This window comes from Balaenoptera ricei, chromosome 1 (genome assembly GCF_028023285.1).
Source record: "Balaenoptera ricei isolate mBalRic1 chromosome 1, mBalRic1.hap2, whole genome shotgun sequence".
Taxonomy (NCBI): Eukaryota; Metazoa; Chordata; class Mammalia; order Artiodactyla; family Balaenopteridae; genus Balaenoptera; species Balaenoptera ricei.
In genome coordinates, this window is record NC_082639.1 from 132,910,362 (window position 1) to 132,935,897 (window position 25,536).

The 25,536-nt window shown below is 39.0% G+C and overlaps 1 protein-coding gene across 2 annotated transcripts in view; it reads left to right on the top strand.

Moving 5' to 3' along the window:
- Positions 1-25,118, top strand: part of PRRX1 (paired related homeobox 1) — a 71,854-nt gene extending 46,736 nt beyond the window's left edge. Inside the window, exons 2-5 of one of the 2 annotated variants that reach the window (XM_059936150.1) lie at positions 7,379-7,554; positions 11,981-12,162; positions 15,954-16,025; positions 21,750-21,836. In XM_059936150.1, the coding sequence (XP_059792133.1) occupies positions 7,379-7,554; positions 11,981-12,162; positions 15,954-16,008 (413 nt within the window). In that variant the 3' untranslated portion in view covers positions 16,009-16,025; positions 21,750-21,836. Of the gene's footprint in view, positions 1-7,378; positions 7,555-11,980; positions 12,163-15,953; positions 16,026-21,749 lie in introns of both variants that reach the window. The other variant, XM_059936140.1, reaches the window with a different exon arrangement.
- The last annotated feature ends 418 nt before the right edge of the window (positions 25,119-25,536 follow it).

The following is a 25,536-nucleotide window of genomic DNA, read 5'->3' on the forward strand; positions in this document are numbered from 1 at the left end:
TGAGATTACTTGTTAAAGGAACAGGTTGCTTAACTGTCTTTGAGTCTTAGAATCTGCCTGCTTTCTGAAAGTTTCTTTTCAAAATTTTAGTTGAGAAAGGAAAATTGATTGCCTTGTTAGAAAGCCAGGAATTGACTAGCAGTAGAAAAGTGACCCAAACTGCACTGATTTCCATGTGCAATTTTGGGTCTATTGTCATGTTTCAGTTCTTTTTAATTTATAAAGTTTTTACTCATTTTTCATGCTCCCTAGATCTCAACTATGCTCTCCATCAAACCTAACTAAGCCAGATCAACATATTTGAATGTTTTTCTCACTATCTCCCCAATTATGCTGTGATAGAGATCTTAGTGAATAGTTAGATACCAACAAACAGTAAGCAGAAGAAAAAAGGAAGACCAGCGGTGGTTTTGACAATCCACCTCCAAGAAGAAATTGCAGCAGCAGTGGTAGCTGTAAAATCCACCACTTACAAAACAACTGCTATGTGCCAGACTATCTGCCTGCTCTGTGTTCATTATATTTTCAAGTGACCCTAGGAAGTAGGTAGTCTTACTTCCATTTTATTGTTTTGAAAATTGAGGCTCAGAGAAGTGAAGTGTCTTACTCAAGGCCACACAGCTATTAAAGTAGCAGGGCCTATAGGAGAACACAGGTCATTCTGATCACCAAGCCAGTGAACTTTCCTCTCTACTCCACTGCACTCCCTCCTGATTATAGTGTAGTTGGCTCTGAGTAAAACATTCTCATTTTCCACTATTTTAGACATCCAGAAATGAATTGAAAAATGAGTAAATAAGTGATTCATCCGTAGAGAATTGGGAGTAGGTTACATATCTGAAGCTGGAATTTTATGTCTTTATCGAAGAGAAGGTATTTCGTGCAGTAACTGAACTCCTATGATAATAATTCCAATATATGAATATTTTATGTCTGATTATTAATTTGTATTCACTGAGCATTGATAAGAGCTTCAATTAAATACACATGTGAACTTTGTACTCTGAAGTTATAGTCTAAAATAGACCCAGAGTCACATGGAAAAATGATAGCATGGGGAAAATTGTCAATATAGTCCCAGAAGAAAGCTAGGGTTCCAATATAGGGCTGCATCAGAAGGCTTGCTTTGTATCGGATATCCTCAAGGTTCTGGTCAGGAATCCTTTGAGAAAAGTGTCTTAAGAGAGTTAAAGTAGATAAGATGATATGGACTGTGTTGATATTTTTGACTGTATGGAAATGTATTGGTCCTACAGAGGTGAAAGCAAATATGTGAGATGAAGAAGTGAAAAGCAGTACAAACTGTATTATGATACCTCATATTCTCCAGTATTTTCTATTTCACATGAGAGTTGGTTATATTCAGAGAGCTCAACTTTGAGCTGTATCTGCTTGAAACCACTATAGCTTTACACAGAGCCACTGATCCATCTTTTGGGTAAAAACCATTCAAAATAACGTTATTTCACACTTTTTAGAGCATTTTATTCTCCAAAGAACATATATTCCCCCAAATGTTTAAGGCGTTTTAATGCTATTTTCTAAGGTTTAGGACTCATACTTGACCAAAAATAAACCATGTCTATGCCAAGTTGACAGTAAAGGAAAAAATATACTCATCAAAGACCATGATGCAAAGTTCCGGTTCTGGCAGCCCTGACCCTAAGGCGAGTAATAGCTGTACAGTTGGGCATTTGTATTGGCTGAAACCTGGTCACTCTTGACAGTTGCTGGGATTCAGCAGTGGAGGATACGAGGTATGCTGCCGAGAAGATGCAGATGTGCTGCTGAACTCGGCTTTGGTCAGTGGGATGTGCTAAACTCAGTCTACACTCATCCCGGTGAGGACCTATGTGCCATTTATCGGAGCACTTATTAAAAGGATGCTGTCCTAATTACAATTGGAGCTTAGTGTAACCAAAGAAGCTCAAATGAATGCCATAGCTGTATCTCACTGCTTTTCATAAGCCTTGCAATAAAAGCTAAACAGTTTTTAGTGGCTTTTACAATTATACTTCCCTTCAATTTTCCAAAGGTTACAGGGCCTGAACCACACAAATCCCATTAAAGTAAGTAGTTGTTGTGCAATATAAGTTCCTTTGAAAACATTCTTCAATGCCCATAAAATGATCAGCAGCCTGCTTTTTAGATCCGCTCGCCTGCCATGTTTTCAGCCAAAAGGCAGATGACAAGCTTTGATGTGGTGGTTGGTTTCTGCTACTGAAGCTGGCGTTTTATCTTCTTGCATCAGATTTCTTCTCAAATTGATGTGACTCAGGCATACGAAACACATTTTTTTTCTTCAGATTTTATTCCTAAAATATGTTTTTGCTGTACCTTTAAATTACATTGGGCTGACTGATTTTGGAATCTCAAGGGTCCCACAAGGTACAGAGCAGGAGAGGGTCAGGGCCTTTGGGAGTACACTGGAGCCTGAACAGTGAGTGCAAACCTTAGTGTGGGGGGACCGCGGTGTGCTGCGGGCTCCTCAGGCTTGAGGATGGCACCCCTCCCTGTCTTCTCCACCCTCCCTTCAGTGAACCTTCAGCAGCCACGGGTGAAGTTCAAGCTAGAGCCAAGGACAGAGCTATTGTTCTCTTTAACTTCTACTTGAAAACGTGAGGGGTCTCCTCCCTAGAATTTACGACTTTCTTTCCTAAAGAAGTGCTTGATAAGTATTCTAACATCCTGTTCCATCGGAAACACCATTCTCTTTAGCAGCTCTCCCCCCTGCGTGTTCCTGTTTGTTGAAATCATTCATTTATCTTAGATCTGCTTTTCTTGTAGGGAATAAAAAAGAAGGACCAGCTCCTTCATTTACGGAAGAGTCAGACCCACCCAGCTTTCTCCCATCTCTCTAAATCTGGTGGTGAACCTGTTTGAAAAAGAAACATGGTAAAAAGATTTTTTTCCTCCACAGGTAAAATTATCCAGGGACAAAAGATAATGTTAACCTAATTATTTACTATGCACTGTTAAAAATAATCATTGGAATTCAGAAGTTATTCAGCCCTTACGTAAAACCTTACGTAAATCACCAAGGTTCTAATTTTCTGGGACTACTTCTATACCACAATACTATCATAACTCTTCCAAATTTTATTGTCATTTACTCTATCAAAAGATCTTATGTCTTTTATATAGGAATACTTGAGCACAGCGAGGTGACAAAACATTTACATAAAAAAGAAATGAACCATAATTTTTAAAAAGTATTTGATTATGTACTAAAATATGGTTAGGAATTTAGATATGGAGAAATCAATATAGATTGGCATTATCAGCAAAGTTTTATAGAGAAAATAGGATTAAGAAGTGTCATAGGAGACAGAGATTTTGAACTGTGTCCTAAAATGAAAGAAGGGGAAGCACTAATATGAATGTGAGGAGAATACGGAAGATGAGGGTTTACTACTCTGCTAAAGTAACCCTGCACACACTTAATTGATGAAGCAAGGACTTAGAGAGGCCTTTGAAAAGTGAAATCCAAGAACATCTGGATCAAAGTTGCTGTCCTAGATGAGAATGGTTGCATTTTTTTAATGGCTCTTCTGGCAGGAATAACAATGTGTGATACATGTGGACCCTGTTCCTGAGACCCTCTTTATACAGCTAGTTTGGATAAACCTATCTTTCCCATAAAATTTTTTCCTGGGGTAGTGGTTTTCTATTTATATCTCTGGTGAGTCATTGCCCCTCTCCTGCACAGGGTGTATGTTGTCATTGGCACTTAAAAGTAGAGTGGAATTAGAAGTCCTGGCTTCCACACTACTATATATAAAATAGGTAACCAACAAGGACCTACTGTATAGCACAGGGAACTATACTCAATATTTTGTAATAACCTATAAGGCAAAAGAATCTGAAAAAGAATAAATATATATTCTTTTATATATATATATATATATCTATCTATCTCTGAATCACTTCGCTGTACACCTGAAACTAACACAACATTGTAAATCAACTATACCTTAAATTAAAAAAAAAAGAAGTCCTGGCTTCTAGCTCTGGCTCAGTCACAGCTTGTATTGTGATTTGAGGCAAATCACTTCATTCTTCTAAGCCTCATTTACCTCATCTGTAAAATAAAAGGGTTGAATTAGATAATTTCTCTGGTTTCATGTGGTGCCAATATTTTACGACTCATGAATCCAAGTGAAAATTAACCTGCTAATAAGATCATTTTTCTTATTTTTATTAGAAAGCATGGCAGTAACTGCATACTTACAATTTACTCAATCATTCATAACATACATAATCATCCATAGAATCTGTAAACACCTTGGATTTGAAACATGATTTTGATAAAAATGTATCCATGTACCCTGTGGTTATCCTGCAGTTTGGTGAACCCTACCCATTTCAGAATACCAAAGAATTAGCTATTTCCTGATGGCCAGTTGGCTGTCAGCATCCTTGGGCAGCATCTTTCAAAATCAACCTTTACAGTAGCCATTTTTACCAGAAAGATGATATTCCAGCAATGATAAAAATACACTACTTTCTCTACCCTGTGTTCAGCCAGAGTTCAGAATCTGATAACAGTTCTTATCCCAGGTGTTTCAAATACCCCACGTTTGTAAACCTGTACGATGTTCACATTTTCTCTCCTGCTGCTGATGAGATTGTACTGATCCTGTTCTGTGTTCTTGGGGGGAAACAGGGAGCTCATAGTTGGTGATTAGTGAGCAAAGACAGACGAGCCGAAGGGCTGCTGCTCAAGCTGTCTCTGTTGCCCCCTCACTGTCTCTTTCTATTATACTTGTGCTCTGAAGGACATTTGCCAGATACACTCCTTGGACCCCTGTTATTTGTGTGTCTTTTCTCACCTTCAACATGATCTGGACTGGTGTTTTCATTTGTTAAAAACAACAAGAACATTCACTGGGAAACTTTTGCTGGAATCATTTCAGGTCATCATAGCTATTTATTCTCTGTCATAAACTGTAATTCTCCATTTCCCTTGCTCCCATGTCAGGGGAGTTGGTGGTTTATGGGGGACAAGCAGTGGAATTTGAGTGAAGAGTGGAAGATTTCAAAGAACTGCTGAGAGACTATGCAGCAGGTTGTAGTACTAACAACAAAACATAAAAAATTCTTGTTCTCCATCATAGTTTGGCAGTACAAGAAGAAATGGGCTTACCAAACAGCATAAAGGATTTATAATTTGTGGTTATACCTGAGAAAGCATTTTCTTTGAGGAAAGAACACAAATCATGGGATTGGCTTAACAAGGGATTTCCTTTATATGATTAAAATAGCCTAGGGTCTAATTGGTCTCAGTCTAGGGTTGGCATGGAAGCTAAAGATTTTTTGCAGACTTCTGTTTAATAGGAGCATGAAATACAGGTGTGGTGCTGTCAAAAGGCCTGAATGACTGAGAGAGACCTGAAGTGCAAGACATAGAACTGTAAAAAGATTTAGAAAGAGAATGGGAGCAACAGGAATGCCTTCAAATATTCAAATAGGAAGGAACATACAAATGCAAGGCAACAGCTGAAAGATGTATGATCCTAGGTGTTTGAACTCTAGTGTTGACATTATTGTAAACTAATTTTGCTAATAGCTAAATAGTGGTAAAATCAGGGTTGTTGGATGGAATATTCCAGGCGTTGATAGATCCCAGAAATCATGATAATTAAATTGGCTCCATTCTCAAGATGCCACTGATCTGACCTTCTTATTGAGAGTGTCACAAAAGTGCCTTCAAAGCAGGACTCCTAGTTGAGGTACCACAGTGGAAGAAACTAGAGAGGTGGTCAACTCTGAACACAACCATAAAGCTGAGAGAATGGGTGTCAGCAGCTTCTTAGCTGGAGGAATGTGGTTGAGATCATACTGGTTTTTTTTTTTTTTTTTTTCCTACAGAAACAATTTTCTAAAGACAGGAAAAGTTTCACATTTTCCCTGGACACAAATTCAACAAGCACTTACTATATCTAGGTACTTCAACTATCAGGAAGGAATGAGCAGTCTCTCTTCTGAGCTCCAAGGGCATCACTGGTGAAGCAGCACTCATGAAGGGGTCTCTCATGAAAAAGTCTTGGAGGCCTCAGTTAGGCACTGAGAGATCTGAGCTAGGAACTCCTAGATTTAAGCTGCACTTTGAATCCCCACCCAAATCTGGAACATGCCCTCAATTTGTAATAATACTACTATAGCTCAGGGGTGGGTCACTCTCCTTGGGGCATTAGAATTCATGCTAGTAATTTTCTTGAGTGTTTTGTGTGTTTATAGTCAGAGAGGATCAGGAGACTTTACATGTTGGAAAAAATGGCTGAGAGCTACTTTCTGTTGAATGTGGAGCGAGTGGCCATGCTCTTCTTTCTCTCCATCTTCACTCTCACTCCTCATATTTTTCTTTGAGCTGAGTGGGGAAAGTGATTAGAAGTGTGAGTTCAGTTCATCAGGCTGAGCATGTGACTTGGGCCTGAGCAGCTCGAGCTGTAAATCTCTGAGTGCTACACGGGCTCTGCAGTGGCTTGGGTGTCAGGGTGAGGGCTTGATGGTGGTGTTAGCACAACTGGTATTCCGCTCAGCTTCACACATCCATCATTCCTGTCTGGGCTGAAGGAGGGTGGCAGGACAGGAGCACACTACTCTCTGACTGCCATGGGCAACCTGGATGATCAGCTTGCCAGGGTGCCTTTGGGGGCATTCAGAGAAAACCAAGGAGGAATCTTGACAGGTGAAAACATGGGGAAATGATTCTCCAAAGGTTCCCAAGAGCTCAAAGCCTTAGAACTCAAATTTGGAGTGCAACTGTTTCAGAGATGTTTCAGGACTGTTCTTGAGTTCTTAGAGGGTGAGTCTCAGGTCAGTGTCAGCTTTTGATGGTGTTATAGCACGAGCTCTGATCTAGGCTGAGGCCCCTGAAGCCTGCCTCAGCAACAGCATGGAGCCTTGAGCAAATACAGTTGGGAGTTACTTGCTGTTTCCAGGAAAATGATTGGTAAAACAGAGATCCTTCTAAAACTGTCTAAGACAAATGAGGTACAAAGCAATCTACTCTCCTTCCCCCATCTCCAGAGAATATGGAGAGGAGTTAAATTTTCCTTTAGCCCTCTTTGACAAAACAGGCTTCAAAAAAAAAATTTTTTTTTTCAGCATACAAAAAATGTCCCTCTGACAGTTCAGGTCTGGTCCCAGATTTAGAAGCAACGACCAAGCATCAGAACTGCTGCGGGTTCTTGGCATATGAAACTGATAGCACCAATGCCTGCATTTGCACACCGAAAGTGGCATTTGGCTATAGCACTTTGATAAGCATGTGAGCCAAGGAAACAATCTCACTGTAGGTACACAGTAAAGAAGTGTAAACCGGGACCTCCAACGTGACTTTTTAGCTCCTTACCATCAATTTCTTCTATTCCAGATGATCAACTGAACTCAGAGGAAAAGAAAAAGAGAAAGCAGCGGAGGAACAGGACAACCTTCAACAGCAGCCAGCTGCAGGCTTTGGAGCGTGTCTTTGAGCGGACACACTACCCAGATGCTTTTGTGCGAGAAGACCTCGCCCGCCGGGTGAACCTCACCGAGGCCAGAGTGCAGGTAACCGGAGTATTCCCCTCCTTAGAGGCACATCTCTGAAGACTGTTGAAAAACACAACTTGCAGGTTTCAGACCAGAGCTGATACTAAAAAGAATTATAAATGGACAGCATGAGAACAGAATCAGTTTCTAATTGTGTTTCTTTTGGCAGCAGAGTATTTTTAAAAATTGCAGTGAATGCCTTTCAGTAGGGCAGAAAATGCCTTGCTAGAGGTCTCATTCCTCCCAATGTTTCTCACTCTTCCAGATCCATGTTATAAACATTGTCTATGGGAGCATTTGACTCTGCACCCTCCCTCCTCCACGTCCCAGCTTTCGACTTGAGCTGTAGGGTGGCGGGAGAGATGAACTCTCTGTCCTCGATCTCAGTTTTCTTCCCCAGACTTTGGGAATATCCAAATCTTCAGGAAATGTATTATAAATACACACAATTATGGACATGGATGGGAGTGGGAAACGAACACACCAAAGACCTTGCCCTTAGGAACTGCATTAAGAGCACATTCAAATAGATGATTTTGTGTTTCTATGAAGTAAAGAAGGGTAAGGGCATGTAAGACAGGGGAAAGAGAATAGCATGTGTTTCTCATATGAATGCCATGAGACATCAACTACAAGCCAGACATCTAGAAATAATACAACCTGTGATTAGGAATAATAATGATGATAATAATAACTAACACTAGTTGAGCCCTTATATGCCAACTAGTGTTTGTAGTTACATAAACTAACCTGTCTAATCCTCACAACAATTCACTGAGGTGGATAACATTATTCATCTTGCAGATGAGGGAACTGAGACTCAGAGGTTAAAGTAGTTTCCCCAATGTCACACAGCTAGGAAATGGCTGAACTAGGATTTGAAGACAGATATGCAGATTCAGAGTTCATGATTTTAAGCACTACAGTAAATTTTAAATAAATAAGAGTCTTCTGGCTAAATGCTTTTTCAAGCAGTGCTTTGCTATCTTTGCTGAGAGTCCAGATTTTATTATTTTCCATATTGCCAGTGGTAGGCTGCTCTTTTGATAAAGAGGGGTTGTGGGCCAAATCTGTCTTGTCTTCCCGAATGAATTATTGTTTGCATATCTGTGTTCAGTCTGGGCTTAAAGCGTTTCTTTCTGCAAATAATAACCCTCTTGATGGGGACTTGAGCTAGACTCGAAGGGCGTGGAGGGTAGGAACTGTATCTAGTACCCTATGCTACGAGAGACATTCGTTGAGTTGAGGGAGAGGGTCCTAGAGGTCCCTTCAGCCTGAAGAGAGCATTCAAGAGTTTTCCCCATGGGAAACAGGGACTTCACCTAGAAGTGTTCCCCAGGAGAAAAAAAAATGTCATTGACAAAAGGGGAAAGTTGCCTGGGCACTGTGGTGCCCCCGAGGGTAGGTGAGGAGAAGGCATATGTGAGGATGCATATGTTACTGCGTGGCGGTCTCTCAGGGCTCAGATGAGAGTGGTCCACAGGCACAAACTCAGTTCTGCTCTCTCCATCCTGCAGCCCAAAGCAGAACTCAGAGGTCTGCCTTCCCACATCCTCTTCCCCCATGCTGCTCACTACAGTTCTCCAAACACGTTCTCTGTTTCTACTCTTAAATCCCTTCCTCTCCTTCAAAACCCCATATGTTTTATACCCCAGGCTTGGCCTACAGTGGCCTAATAAATAATTTTAGGCCAATAACCCACAATTCCTGAAAGTACCATTTTTGCCATGGTGATCTGAATTTTAAATAAGGAAACCTGGACAGGGCAACGCTGGAAATTAAAAAAAAAATGTGAAAGAACAATTTTGGGTTGAGAGCTATTTTGGCCCCATCACAACAATGAGCAAATGACTTTCTCATATGCTGAAACTATTCTATCTTCCACCTTTTCCATCCTGCTATGTTCTAATGTCTTTTAGAGTTGTGAACATTTCCCACGTGAGCAGGACAGAATTCTCCCTCCGTGACTTTATTCTTCCTCCATGAAGTCTTACCCTTTGCCAGTGTGAACCACTCCCTCTGACTCTGGCCTTCTTTATATTTATGGCTTTTATCACAACATGACGTATTATATTGAGTTGTACGTGGGCCAACTTCCCCAACTAGACGGTGAAGGCCTCTTGGATGGAAGCCATATCTTATCATCTTTGCAAAATTCACTTTTTTCCCTCAAATATTTATCTAGCATCTGTTATTCGCTTGGAACTGGTTTTGGTTTGCTGGGCATAAATAATACACTGACCTCTCTCCTTAAAGATGTTACAGACTGGGGGCAGAGAAGACAGATGTGTATATCATACTGTTATCATAGAGTAAGATGATTCCTACAGTAAAGGAATGTTCAAGAATTAGTGATAGACCAGAGGAGGGAATGATTAAATCTGCCTGGGGAAAAAGAGAATACATGAACATTAAGCAGCCATTCTGAGCCAAGTCTCACAACAACCTGTGAGGAGGTATAATTATCTTCATTTGATTGGGAGACAAAGGATCGGAGAAATTAAATAACTATCCAAGGACAAACCTTTAAAGTCATGGAGCCTGTGTTTTTATCCAACTCTGTTAGACTTTAAAGTTATGTTCTTTCCACTACAACATTTCACAAAGAAGGTGATATTAAAGTTAAATCTTAAAGAAACATGTCTTTGGCATGTGGACAAAAGGGAAGAATATCGCAGGCAGAGAGAACATTCAGTGTGAATACACGTAGGTGGGAGAATAACCAAATATATTTGGGAGTCTTAAGCCCAGGTAGGATTGGAAATGATGAAGGGCCAGTGCATGAGATTCAAGTGATACAGGATGTGGCTGACTTGGTGGACGATGAGCTAATTCTTGAACAGTCTTTGTTCTATGGTAAGATATTTTGATTTTAATCTGTGGGTGATATAGAGTCAGAGGATGATATAAAGCTAAAGCGAAGCCCTAATACAATTATATTTGCATTTAAAATGATAACTCTAATAGCAATATGAAGGACACATTAGAAACAAAAGAAGTGAAGCCAGAAAAGATTCTGCCTCTACTGATTTGCACCCTGGTCTTCCATGGGGCACCAATCACGTGGTATTTTATGTGAACGTTACCAACTAGAGCTGTGAAATTGTCCCACTCCGCACCATAGGATTTCTTTCTCCCACACCTTGTCATGCTTTTCCATAATTGCACTTAAAATTCTTGTAATTTTTCAAATTTACATGTCTATCTTCTTTTAATAGATTGTGAGCTGCTTATGAGCAGAGAATAAGTCTCACCTCTCCATTCCCGGTATTTAGGCCAGGGTCTAGAACGCAATCGCCAGAGACTTCTTGAATGAGTAAATGAATGAATAAAATACCATGACAGTCTGGAAGAGTTGTAGTATCATGAGTCAGATGTTCTTAAGCTCAAAAACTCAGCCATTTATTACTTGTGAGAACTTCAACAGATTACTTAATTTCATTGAAACGGTTTCCTCAACTCTGAAATAGAAATAATAATACCTAATTGTGGAATTGTCATGATAACTAGAAATAATGTAGGTAACGTGCTTATATAAGTTCCTAGCCCTAATAGCACTTAATAAGTGGTAGGTTTATTATTAGCTGTAGTCGATGATATCATTGCTGCCCATTTCCTTGGAACCCTACAATTAAATATACTCCAGCCAACTTCCAATTTTCAGTATCTGCATTTCTGTTTCACAAGTTTCTTTCTAGAACTTCGGGAGCCATGCCAGAAGTGTTGGAACATTTATAATCAATGACTGACAGGAGCAAGTGTACAAATCCACAATTCTCTCACCCCTCCGGTGGGAGGTGTGTGCCCTGCATTCGTCCTTAGAGTCCCTTAAGGATTGAGCTCCCACAGAGGAAGCTGGTTCAGTAGCACAGTTAGAGGTTGCTTTCCTTCTCTTACTTCCTCCCTCTCTTACTGATATTCCTTGCACCTCCCAGATAAATTATTTGCTCCTTAAATCCTTGTCGCAGGGTCTACTTTTGGGAAGATGGAGAATTTTCTTTACGTATCCAATAAGTATTATGAAAGCAGTTGAAGTTTTTGCCTTTTGAAGAATTTTGAAAAAAACTTTTAAAATGCCATTGTATCCGTGCAGAAGTCTAACGAGATTTTTCTTTTTTTTTTATTACAATCACAATAGGGATTATAATCCATATTTTGCTGTCACATGGGTTAGTCATGGATCCCATCTCTGGTGGCTTGATTATTGGAAGTACCTCATGGTCCTGTTCTAATAGTCTTTGTCCTTAACAGCCCTGGAACATGGCCCACCAGGGAAGGATTATGGCATGTTTTCTGTTGTTCTGGGAAGAGTTCCATACTTAGCCTGTATCTTCCTTGGGAAGGTATTGCATGGTAAAAATCAACCAGGACTTGATTCATGGAACCTCTTCTTTGTTTCTTCTCTCCCTCCTCATGCTCTTCTCTCCTCCCGACAATCTTCCAGGTGTGGTTTCAGAACCGAAGAGCCAAATTCCGCAGGAATGAGAGAGCCATGCTGGCCAATAAAAACGCTTCCCTCCTCAAATCCTACTCAGGAGATGTGACTGCTGTGGAGCAGCCCATCGTCCCTCGTCCTGCTCCGAGACCCACTGATTATCTCTCCTGGGGGACGGCCTCTCCGTACAGGTGAATGACTGGCCCACTCTCCCTTGCTCCACTTCCACACGTTTCTCAGCGGTTGGTCACGTTTAAAGCTGCTTGTGCAGCTGGCTGACATTTCTTACTGGGTTAACCTCTTCAGAGACATTCAACTTGCTGACATCCCCAGATTTTCACAGGAGATTACTAGTTGCCCCAGGAGCAGGGTTTGGGGCAGAAGAGAGAGGGGCAGGCCATCAGCAATCTCCTCTTGGACTCAGGAACTCTTGCAGAGGTTTCAAAGATGGGGAAGAATCTAAAAGAAAAGATCATTAAGCTATGCCCAGAGTCCCTCTTGTAATCATTCTGGAACAAAACTTCACTCCATTTCCAAATCTGATAGATTGGTTTGATTATGCGCAAGTAGGAATTTAACATGTAAGGCTCTAAGTGTAGGACCAAAGGCAAACTTCACAATAAAACTGATTTTGAATGAAAAGAAAAGAAGTAAGGAAGGAAAAAAAGAAGGAGAGAGACAGAGAGAGAGAGAGAGAGAAGGGGAAAAAACCCAAGATCATTCAGATAACTTTCATGGCCATAGTTCTTTGTTAGTAGGTGGGGATGCCTTATGATCCAAGATGCCTTCCTAATCTATTGCTAATTCTTGTCTACTTATCTGAAGTTCTTTGAGGGGTTAGTTTGTGTGTTTTTTAAAAAAATATATATATAAAAAACAATGTATAATTTACACTAAAATTTTATATTTAAAAGGTGAAAAATATTAAGGAAGCAAATAACAGAGTATTATTTCAATGGCTTGGAAAGGCTTTTAACCTCCATTTATTATGCTGTCCAGAAAATACAGATTAATGCCAGAGGGAAGCTGAGAAACACGTGCCTAATGCATTGTCATCAGTCTAAAGTGTCTTTATTTGAACCTAAACCTGAGTATTCTTAGAAACCAGATCAAGGCTATGTGTTCTCTGGCTGATTGCAGTGGAGGAAGAAGTGTTTACAAATTCATTTATTATGCTTCTGTTTACCTTTTTATTGCTAAGGTTAATTAAAAGTTTAAAGAGAGCTTTTAAACTAATTATAAGATTATCTCCCAGTTGATGCTGAGCTACTGATGTGAAATGCAACATTAGTGAAATGCAAATACTTTCAAAAGTTGATCACTCTAATCAAAGCAAAAAACCTCACCTAAATATTCTCTCTGTTCCAAATCAGTTCCTTGAAAGAAACACCATAAATGCATTTGGAAATTTCTTTTAAATTCCCCATTGTGAAATTAGCCTGAATTGCTTTGGTCTTAGTACATGGAGACTCTATGCATAGGAAACTGGAAATTTCTGTTGCTCTCAGACATAGTATGCTTTGCTGATTTCAAAAGATTAGTCATATCTGTGTGTCCTATTTAAAATTTAGACTCCTCGCCCATAGGATTTACTAAAAACATATTTTGAAGACCATCGTGAAATCATATATTCTTTAATATTTTAAATAAGTGGAAGACTGCTTTGTTTTTTGAAGAAATATTGATAGTTCATAGGCTCATTAAATGGCTTGGGAAATGGATGTGGATCAGAGCTTGATGTTTCAAGGTCTCTGGTTTGAATTTGGTCACAACCAGGAAGTTCAGCTCCTTTTTCTTCCTGGATCCTAGTGAGGACATTTTCATACCAGCTGTAATAACCCAGATGGCTGTCACGTGGTCCTTACCAGTGAGAGGCGGAGGGCAGTACACTGCATGAGTGGGGATGAAATCTTCCCTGAATTAATGGCTAGATTACCTGGACCTCAGCAGAAGTTCAAATCCTGTGCCTGCATTATACATACTATGTATATGGGCATCTAACTGAAATTATTATGCAATTTATGTGTGCTATTTGGGGAAGTGTTCTATTTTAATTTGAATGATTATGTAGAAATACTAGATACACTTTAAAAAAAACACTCATAATTCCACCATCTTGAGATAATTAGTGTTTATTTTTGCAATTAGGGTTCAGTATTTTATATAGTATAGACTTAGTATAAATACTATTTTGTATTCTGCTCCTTTCACTTAAAAATCATATAACCTAGTACTTCTTACTCAATTCATGGTATACTTTTATATCATTTCTCTCTTAGACACAGAGTTTGTAAAAAATAATTAATTAAAAATTTCATAGAATCTGATTGTTCATATTCTGTATGAAGAATAAATTAATCTCCAGATTTAAGTAGAAAAATGATGGTTTAAGCAGTAATTTAATCAATAGTAATGTTTTTTGACCCAATGTTGACTGAAGTGTTTATATTTTGATTAATTTCTAAAAGTGGCACAAAGCTATTTTGTTTCTTGGAGATTTTTCTGCTATGTTTAGAACCAAAATACGTTATGATTTCACATTTTGAAGCTTGGTAGGAAATATAAGTCTTGTTAAGGAAATATAAAAGAAAACCAAGTGACGAAAAGCAAAGGAAGTGATAGACCTTTTGTGTTATGGAAAATTAACTTGCTATTTCTGTTGGTGCTATTATGTCAAATTAGTTATCTCACATGTGACATTCATTAAAAGGCATTTCTCTTGGTTAATCCTTGGATGCTCCTGTGTGGCAGCTCTGTCCTTGATCTGGTTCCAAAGAACAGACCGAACACTTGCCCAAGTTTAAGCCTTCAGCAAGCAGAATTAGAGCCAGGGCTCATGATCCCTGTTTCTGTCCAAAGTATTAGGCCACATAACCATATTTTCATTCAAATTAAATCTTACACGATATTAAAAATAGTAAATAGTAAAAGACTAGGAAACTACGTAAACACGCCTGTTTGATTCAGGGTTTGTCTCAGATCTGTGAAGCATGCCTGTGACTGAGGTCCACATTCTGGGGTGTGCGGGCAACCCCTGGGATGAGAGAGGCAGCTTGGTCATGCAACCCAGGGACAGTGGAGCAGACAGTTTAGCCAGAGAGGACAGTTTGCTCACTTCCACAGCAAACTGTGGAAGAAGAGAGGAGGAAACCAAGACTCAAAGCAGATAGCGTGCATATGGTCAGAATTATGGGATGGGAAACAGCCAACATATTTTTTTCCGGGTGTCTTTTATATCTAGATTGGTGGCTGTGTAATTTATCATCCAAACTGGGACACTTTTGAAGTAAAAGGGGAGTGCTATTAATAATGACACTAGGACAACAGGCGTAAACTGGGATTGTCCCTGACAAACTGAGACTTATGGTTCACTCTATTTATAGCATGTCCTGACCTCCTTCATTCCCTCGAGGGTGTTAGAGGTGATGATATCAGGTAGGCAACTGAGTCACCAGAAGGAACAAAGCATTCCTTAACAGGACACTACTGTCCTGGCAGGTGTCTTCTTTATCTACCCCTAGACAGTTGAAAGAAGCTTGTCTTTGGCACACATGCTCACTGCTTAGCTCAGAACTGTTTCCTTATGCAAATGAAAGCACACACAAGCACTAGAGTTATTAAGACTCATTATCTTGTACTGCTTTGCCTCTCGGGTAGCAGTGATTTACCAAGTCCTGGACTTTTGACTGTTGTTTTAGATGAAGTAGTCAAGAAACCTTTCTGCAGAGACATCCCTTCCTATGAAAGATAGATAAAGAATGGCCTGGCTCTGCAGTGTTGGTCTGGAGTGCCATTTCCAGAGGGAGGGCTGGGCTTCAAAGAAAACTAATGACAAGTGAAAGAGAGGCCAGCGATCCTTATCCACAATTTCCCTCCCCCCACCTTCTCCTCCTCCTCCCCTCATTTGATCGTGGTCACGGTGCTGCCTGACATCTGCTGAACGCATTTGGCTCATTTCTCCCTTTCACACTTTCAAAAATAGATCCTCGTCCCTCCCAAGATGTTGTTTACACGAGGGGCTTCATAACGGATTCTAACGGAAGACACTGAAAAGGTAACTTGTCAGAGGGGGAAGAGGGCGGCTGTTGGGGGTAGGGTTTAAATGGGAATTAAGTATATTCAAGAAAGTGGGGCTTAACAGTCCTAGAAATGAAAGCAGTGAGGTCCTCAAGTGGGGAACACCATTGGAAACCAAAGCTGCAAGAAAAGACATCCATAGAGTTAAGGGTAGTCTGATAGCCTAGAGCAGGGCTCTGCAAAGATTACTGGGCGTATGAATCACCTGGAATCATGGTACGATGCAGAATGAGATTCAGTAAGTCTGGGGCAGGACCTGGGAAATGTACCTCTAACATGCTCCCACGTGATGCCCATGCTGTTGACACTTGGTACATACTTTGAAGAGTGAGGTTTTAGAGGAGATGGGACAGAGGTCAGAAGAACTATGTTCTTGTCCTGGCTCTTGTTGTTCTTCAGGCCAGTTGGGTCATGAATCTCTTATGTAACCTTGTATCTAAGCTTGAGCTAGTGATAGTCTCCCTATTATATATCACACAGGGGCGTTTGGAACCCACGGTTAAGCAATGCGCATTTCAAAAAGAGAAACAAAAATCATTGAGACAACAGAAAGATGCAAGTCTTCATATATAAAACATTTCTAGAAAGAAAAGTTTAAAATGGTGGAAGCATCACTGAACATGCAGTGCAAACTGAAGGCTTGGTAATGAAATATGGCCCAAATGTGTCCACTTTAAGAGCTAAATGTACGTTTAAAAAAATCAACTTCTGAGTTTTAAAAACAGAAGTTGGAAATGATTATTTAAATCACAAAAGATCACTTCCAAAAGAATTTATCCGGTCTCTCCTTAAAAGTAAATTTTCCCTAGGAAAACTCATATTGAATTTTCTTAGATGAAGCAAGTATACCTCTGCTGTTCTTGCATTGACAAAAGAACAAACCAAACAGATGATCTCCAACCTCTACACGTCACAGACAGAGTCATGAAAACCTCAAGCTCTACAGCCTTTCGAAAAATCCCAAGCTGGGAAGCCTTAGGATCTCAGGAAGACACATAGACTTCTTGGGCTGACAGATCTGTCTTTGGGGTGAAATTTTCCATAGCTTGTCATCATTTGTCCACAAGGGCCAAATAGAAAACAAAGTTAGAGTTGAAAACTGAGTCAGGTAGTATTTTTCCCCCAGCTCTCCTCAATTGTTTCGTGATTTGTGGGATTTGCACTCTGGGTGATTAGAAAGCAGAGGGGGAGACGTTCGTAAGTTTCCTGGCTTTAAAACCATACCATGTATAGTATTTTCCATACTTCCTTGGTGTTTGGCAGTCATTTTAACACGTTATCCCTCACGAAAGCCTCTCAAGGTAGTTTGAAATTATCAAAAATGATTTGTCCCCAGTGAAAACAAAACTCTAACACTGCTGGTGGTTAGCATTCTGCTGTCTGTGGCTGGACTCCATCTGTTAGGAATGTCCAAATAAGGAGAGAGAAAAATTTCAAGCTTACTTAAATGTGTCAGCTCTGTGCAAGTCCCAGAGCAGATTTGCTGAATCAACAGATGGGATACAAGTATTTCTTTTTCATCTCTAATTCCTCAATGCCCTGTACACGGCAATGCCGTTTCTTGGTCACAGACACAGAGAACTTTACATTCTTCAAAACTAAATAGAAATATTGCTTTGGCCAAACCCTATAAGCCCAGTCTTAGTACTCATGTCATGTCTGCATCCTGTTAGAGGAATAAGCAGAAGGCAAGACCAATGGACAGGATCTCTACGTGTTGGAAAGCAGGCTCTTGGTGTTATCATGTGCTGAATAAACGACCTAGTTTCAACCTCATCTTTTTAGCCCAGGAAGCTTAATCCTGTTTAGGAAGGAGAGGTCATTTTACATGGTGCAAATGGCCCCATTAATTTGGTTGAAAACAGCTTATTAACCTCATTGGTTTCTGTCTTGTGAGAAAACATTTCAGGGTTCTCGTTCTTTTCCTAACACAGAGCTTTAGAAGTTTTGGCGACATGGAAAACAGGTGGTCATGAACAATCTTTCAGACTGACAGCCACTCAAGGCTCTCTTGCATCTGTTGTCACTTTTGGAAGTGGGTCCTCTCCATCATACTTCTAATGCCTTTTTAAAGCATGACTAAGCTGCTCTTGGATTAATTTTGTCTTTTCTGACCTGTAACACGTCTTGCTTATTACTGGTATGTCAAAGGACTGGTCCCTACTTGCCTAAATGGCAGTTTTAGTTTAAGTTGAGAAACTAGATTCATGTCAAACTACTGGAGGGAAAACATACTCGTTTTCTTTAGTGTGTGCACACAATATCACTTCAGTCTCCGCCTATAAAGTTGCGTACTCTAAATGTTTGTTTAGAGGCTGTGAATTAAGATGGTCTCTGTTCTTTTATCCTATTTCTTATGGCTATGCAATGCTGAAATAAGTTAGACCGATTTTTGAAAGTTTATAGCTTTCCTGAACGTTTATAGAGTGAAAACCTTATCACTTATCAAGCATATAGGATATTGCAAAACTCATTCATTAATATCAACTGCTTTTTTATTCTCGCATCCCTCTAACTTGAGAGCTACATATAAGTCATTGTCATGGTCTCACTAACACAGTGGTGTCCTTAGAACAGCACCACAGTACAATTAGACAAGGGTGCTGTTCTCAACTCTGCAAACACAGGTTGCTATTTAAGGAAAAATGTCTCAGTGAAAATCCAATCTCCTGTGTAAAATATAACTCTAATTTCATTAATTTGGTTTTGAGATGGGAAGTGGATCAACATTCATCTCGTCTGGGATACTAACATCTGGCCTGCGTTAGAGAATCTCAGTATTTCCAAGATATGTGTTACCATACTAAGTCTTCAGACTAGAAAACCAGATGATACTAGCAAATTATGAAGTAACTGCAGCAAAATGGTTATATAATAGATAAAATTGAAATCGCAAATACAGTAGACATTTCTAGAAAACAGGAACATCATCTTCAGTAAACTAATTCTCCATGGTTCTAATTCCCTTTGTCTGCTAAGGAAAGTGACCACACCTTTGATCATCACAAAAAGAGAGAATCTCTATTAAATAGGACTTTGCTTGTCCAGAATCTCAAAGGATGGAAAACATATCCCCCAAGAAATTGGGCCAAATACGTAAAAGCACAATACTCCATGACAATCTACAGTTTGCCATCAGAGAATTTTTTTTTTCTTTCTGCTCTCTCATGAAGTTTTAGCCTCCTGTTTTCAGAAGCCATTTAATTTTATTCTCAGTACTTAAATAATACAGATAACTCAAAATCTCAGCTTCTCTCCTATGCATTTAAAATTGTACTATGTACCATCTTTAGGACTGAATTCTCTCACAGAAATCTGGCTGAGAAAGGCTGATTTGGTTGATGTCATAATCTATAACTTAGGTACATTTCCCAAATCCAATTATCTTTTTTCTTAGCTACTTAGATCTTTTATTTCTTTGAAATCTTAGATTTCAGTATACCCTAGAAATTTCTTGAGTATGGGATTTATGGATTTGCATATATTTCTGGTAGGGTCTTGAATGGAAGCATGTAATTCATACAGAACTTAAATGATAATATGTATATGGGTTTTGAAAATAAATGAGACTTCTTGGTATATTGTAACAAAGAAAAAAACTTGTCCCATTTTAACAGATTGTTCTGATTATTTATCTCACTCCTAATTGAAACGTACATGAATTGGGACTCTTTCTGTCTTTGTCTTTTGGTAGACAGTAGTAGAAGTAATAGTCTATTCTATAAGTCTAACCTGCACCAGTATTTGTTCATTTTTTACTGTTAAAAGCTATTTATGGTGGATTAAGAATATGCAATCATCAGTCTTGCTTTTGTCATGTCCCTTTTGATTTTGCACATTCGATTAAGATAGCAAAATTAACGGGAAGCACTGGTTCCTTAAAATAAAAGCATGTTGGTAAAATATTTTTAGAAATCATTACTCACAGCAGGATGACAGAGATCACTGATATTGAGCAGGAATCAGTTTAATCATACAATATCTAGATATTTGTCAGTTACTTATCTATTCATTAGATACTTTCTTGAATGCCAAATATGTGCTAGATATGGTGTTAGTTCTACCTGGGGACACAGTGGTGAACAAGGCAGATGTGGTATCTCATCTATGGGGTTTATAGTATGAGGAATTAAAATAAGTCCTAAAAGGAAAAGTACAGGGTGCTATAGATAAATCTAATTTTGTGTAGACAGTTAAGACCATGTACCCAGAAATGAGTAAGAGTGAAACACACAACAATGAAATAGAAGAGTGTAGGGTTATTTTGGAACCCGTCTGAGTCTTCCCCCTGCCATAGGACACAACCATAGACACTCACACTCACACACATACCAGTGTTATAAGGGTCTTAAATTAAGGATTATATTTCTGGAAAGACCTAATTATACTTTTTAACCCAATTTTCCTGGGTTAATTGCTAGTAACTGAGCTGAAATAGGCTCTTGTGAGTCTTGACTCTAAGTCTTGACTGTAAATCTTGACTATGTGGTGTCCCAAATAAGTATTAATGATACAGTCTCTCTATTTGTAGAGTAGCTTTAGTTTTTTCTTTCTGGTCTGTCACTTGATTCCCAGAACCACAAACTCCTGTGTGGCTGACAAAATTGCATAGGAATGCAGGCACCAGAAGAGCACATGTCATTCCATTTATAAGTCTATCTCATTCCAGCCCTCAGTTGAAAGGTATTTTGCTAATCTTAGAAACAACTAGGAACATTTTCATTTAATTAAAATGAGTTCCCTTATAGCTGTTTAGTATCAAGTAATGGATAATTTGCATCCAAGTCTAAGAAACCTTTACTTTTCCTTTAAAAGAAATTCATGGGTACAATTAACGGAAAACCACCAATTACAAATTTCTGCCCAGTGGTATTCCTAGGTCTTAAATACAGTCTCTGACAGTGAAAAACAACTTTGGGTTTTTCTCAGCAATAAGAACAGTCAGAAACAGTTACCTCTGAGGTCAGGAATACTGAAACTGGAGCATTTGCTAGTTTATCTAAGAGATTTAAACATTTCCAAAATAAGACTGACCCAAAAGACAGTGTAAGCTGCTCAAGTACTTTTGAGTAAGTTATAAAATCAAGGCCAATTGGAATGGAAACCTCTTGATTTGGCAGTGCTTGGTACTATCAACCAGTGGATCAACAAAGGCAGAGAAGTCATCTTAGATTATTTAACTGGTTCTCCAAGTACACTATTTAATATGGTATTCAGTGATTATCTAAAATATGTTAGGATTAATGTCAGCTACCTAGAATGAGGAATGAAAAATGCCCCTTATTCAAATGCCTCCTTCTCTTCCTCCTCACTCCCACAAGCTGATGATGTAGTCAGGACAAGATTAAACACTGTTTTAACTGGTCAACTGATTAAACACCTGTTATCCACCATAAGTAGCTTTCTTCTCTCATCCCAGAAATAAATCATTACTCACTGTATCCAACACAGAAAATACTTTCCCCCTCGTCTTGTTCCACGCTCCACTGCTTTTCCCTGCCCTTCAAAACACTGCCACCCTTTTCCAAGGGCCTTAGACTAATGGAATCTGGGGCTGTAAGGGACCTCAGAGGTCATGTAGTCCAACCCACCTGCCCCTGCCTGCCCCCATCCTGAGACTTGTACCCATCTGGGGCACAGACTTGCAGCTTTATGAAACTAATGCCTGTTATTCTCCCTGCTCTCTCCTTTGTCCCTACAGCGCCATGGCTACTTATTCTGCCACATGTGCCAACAATAGCCCTGCACAGGGCATCAACATGGCCAACAGCATTGCCAACCTGAGACTGAAGGCCAAGGAATATAGTTTACAGAGGAACCAGGTGCCAACAGTCAACTGAGGAAAAAAATAATTAAACAGGCCTAAGAAGAAATCAAAAACCATAAGACACCTATCCTGCTCTGTCATTTCTACATCTGCTGGAAAAAAATAAAAACAAACAAACAAACAAACAAACACAGAACTAAACTATTGGGACCATGGCAGAGAAAAGCAGGAGAGGAGCAAAATGAAAATTAGTTAACAAATGTTCCTCCTCCCTCTGGGATACCACCACCACTTGTTTCTGTGTGTGTTAATTTTGTTTTTCCTTCTATTCATATGCTTTGCTTGATATATTCTGAGCTTCTTCAGTTAAGTTCAGCCCACCCACCCCCATGATTGTATGGGTTTTAAAAGAATCTACAGCAGCCAAAGAAACCATATATGTATATATATTCAGAATAATTGCCTATAGTCTCCTCATTGACCTGTTTGAACCTCAGTGTCTTACACTATCCTTCTTCCTAGTTCTCTGTACAGAAGCTCTAGGAACTTCTGAAAAGCCAAAGTCTTTCTGAAGAATCTGTGCCAGACATAATTCCCTTTCTCATTGTCTCCATCTCTGTTGGTCATGGTAAGCTTGTACCATCAGCTACTGGAAAGAAAAAGCAATTGTATACAACATCTGGTCACTGGCCTGTCTGATCCAGTGTGATTGGCTATGTCTGGCTAATTCTAAGCTCTAAGTTCTAGATCTAAGCTCTAGATTTAAGCTCTAAACTATAGAGGATAATATTACCATCACTACCACCCTTCACCCCTATCCAATCAATCAGCCATCCTAAGTTAAAGATATTTGTTGTTTCTTGAATGATTTGCTGTCATAACGCTATTTGATAGAAGACATATTTTTCACTTGAGAGAGGGAGAGACATTTCTCTAGGAAAACAAAGACTAAGTTGTGAAAGGCATGGCCTATATCTCTTTGGTGCCTTAAGGGTAGTCAGATGCACACTTATATATATACTGTATATATTTATATATTATATATATATAAAATATTCTTGCAAGCTTGAGTTTGCAGTTTTTCAAACACTACAAAGAGCAAATTTCACACCATCACCAGTGTCTTTATTTCTACAGTGATAAGACTTTTTATTAGGGATCTCATTTCCTTTCTTTCGCTACACAAAATTCTCATTACGGCCACAGAGCAATTGATAGGGCAGCTGTTTGAAAACAGGTCTAATTTTCACATTAGGGTTTTAAATAAATTAGAAACTATTTGAGGCTATGAAAATGTCCTTGAGTTTGGCACCTGAACTCTGGTGGAATGCTGATACATTCTGATCTATCACGGGAATTACACTTAGAAGAGGGAAAGCCATTTAGTCATCTGTCCTTTTTCCACTCAACAGAAATCTGAAAGATACATCTTTAAAGATGTATCTTTCAGATTTCAGAATACTTAAAGGTTTATCTAAATTCTAAAAATTTAAAAGGCAATTGTGGGCTATTTTTATCTTCTAATATATTGAAATAAAGTTTCGTGTCTAGGGCTGGGAGCCAGGACTGACCTTTTCTTTGTTTCTTTCTCTTTGTTTCCACCTGTGCTTTTGTAACTTGTCAGGTAAACTTGACCAAACCATGTTACCATGCTGTGCCTTGGTTTACCTTTTTTGTAAAATGGGTTTAACAATACTTACCTACCTCACAGGGGTGTTGTGAGGCTCTAATCATTTGCTTCTTCATTCTTTCCTGTATTCTCTGTATGTCCAGCGCTTTGTAGCCATGGGAGGAAAGGAAATATAAAAGTATACCATGTTAATAGAAGGCTGCTGTACCCAGAAGCCTTGTTTTCTAGCAAGGAAATGCTACCTTGCTGTAAATACTTATAACCTTGTATTTGGAAATGAGAAATAGGTTTATATTTGCAGACCTCTCAAAAAATCACATCATTTGACCAAAGAATAATTTAAGACACACAGAGTAGACATATCTTTGACTTATGTTTTCATCCTGACCAACTTGGATTTCTAATAATTTTTATCAGTAATTTGAAAAGGTTTAGATTGATTTTGGCCAAATATGCCAACTCTGAGTGACAGGCAACGATTTGGGATTTAAGATGCACTTTCAGTACAGATTTGTTATTTTCCCTGGCGTATCAGATTAAGCTAATGGTGGTATTTTTTCAGTCAAACAGCCACCAATCTGAAAATGTATTTCCTATGTTGATTCTGAACTTCTTTTATTAAGAAGGAAGCCCATCTTATACATTTTGCTTTCATCAGTTGATTCCCTCTTCTTTTAACATACTATTAAAACATTTCTTACTGAATGGTTTGTGTAGGCTGGCTGAACAACACACATTATTTGCTTCCTAAAGTATTCTTCAACTAATTCTTTTGTCCCACTAGCTGCTGCAGATTATCAAGTTTCAAAGGAACAGTGTATCCTAACAGATTAAAACATTCTTTGTGAAATGAGTGCAGTCCAAGAAATTGGTGAACTTTTGGAGTTTGGGGAGAACAGCTAAAAGAGGATTTGGGTTATATAGTGCAGGGAAGAGACATCATACGTGAAAAGATTTTGCTAAAAAGGGGGAAATCTTAGAAGAGGGAGTAAAGAGATAGAGGATCATGTAAAACAAGGTCATTTGAAACTTGCATCCTGACATTCATTTCCAGTGATGAAGAGAAAAGCCTGAACCCATAACCCCAGTGCTGGATGAAATTAGGCAATTTTACCCAACACCTGAGCAAGTGCTGTCCAGAAATATCATAGAGTAACCAGTGCTGTCCACCACAGGAGCTTTTATTGCTAGTGAATCAATACCACAGACATCTATTATGTAAGCATCTGATGGAGAAATGTACACAGGGTACAAGCACTCAATTTTGTTCATTCGTTATTGATTAAAAAAATAGAAGTTTGATATGTGATTTGGAGGAGTAGCCTTCTGGCTCCTAAACCAGGTGTGAACAGAGGGCCTCAGGGACACAAAATTCAAAGGCATATCCCTGTTCCTTATCATCTATACCCAGATAACAGATGAATACATACAAACTATCTGTCTGTGTCCCCAGTTCCCCCCCCCAAACAAGGCGCTGATTTGTAGGGTACTTGGCAGGTTACATCAAGCAGGAAGAAGTGACCGGATAAAAAAGGGAATGACATTTAGGGTATAAAGATCTCATAAGAAATGTAATATGTAAATTATATCTTGCTTTATGATGTAAAATATACATTGTTTGCGCTAGAATAGAAATGATTCCTTTTCAATAAAAAGAAAGAAGGATACTACTATGTTTGCTGAGTCTGCTGGTTCTTTTCTCTTTGACCTTCAAAAACACATCTGCTAAGATCTAAGATTGCACTCAGAAAAGAGTGAAGGTAAGAGGGATTTATGAACAAGAGAACTTCTATCAGAGTGTAATAATATTTTCTAAAAAAGGGAAATAATCTATTGTTCTCACAAACAAAGACAAATGGTGGGAGAAAGAGGGGACTTTTTTAGTATAATGGATAAGTGTAAAGTGGATCTTTTAGGAGAGTTTTGCTATTTTTCATCCACATCTTTAGTATCCACAATAACAGATATCATTAGACAAAACAGATTTTATATAAAGCACAGCCTTTTCTTTTAGAAAAAAGAAGTAACAAAGTAAAATTTCTTAAGCACCTATTGTTATAGCATTGTGTGTGGTAACTGGTGGAGGCGTGA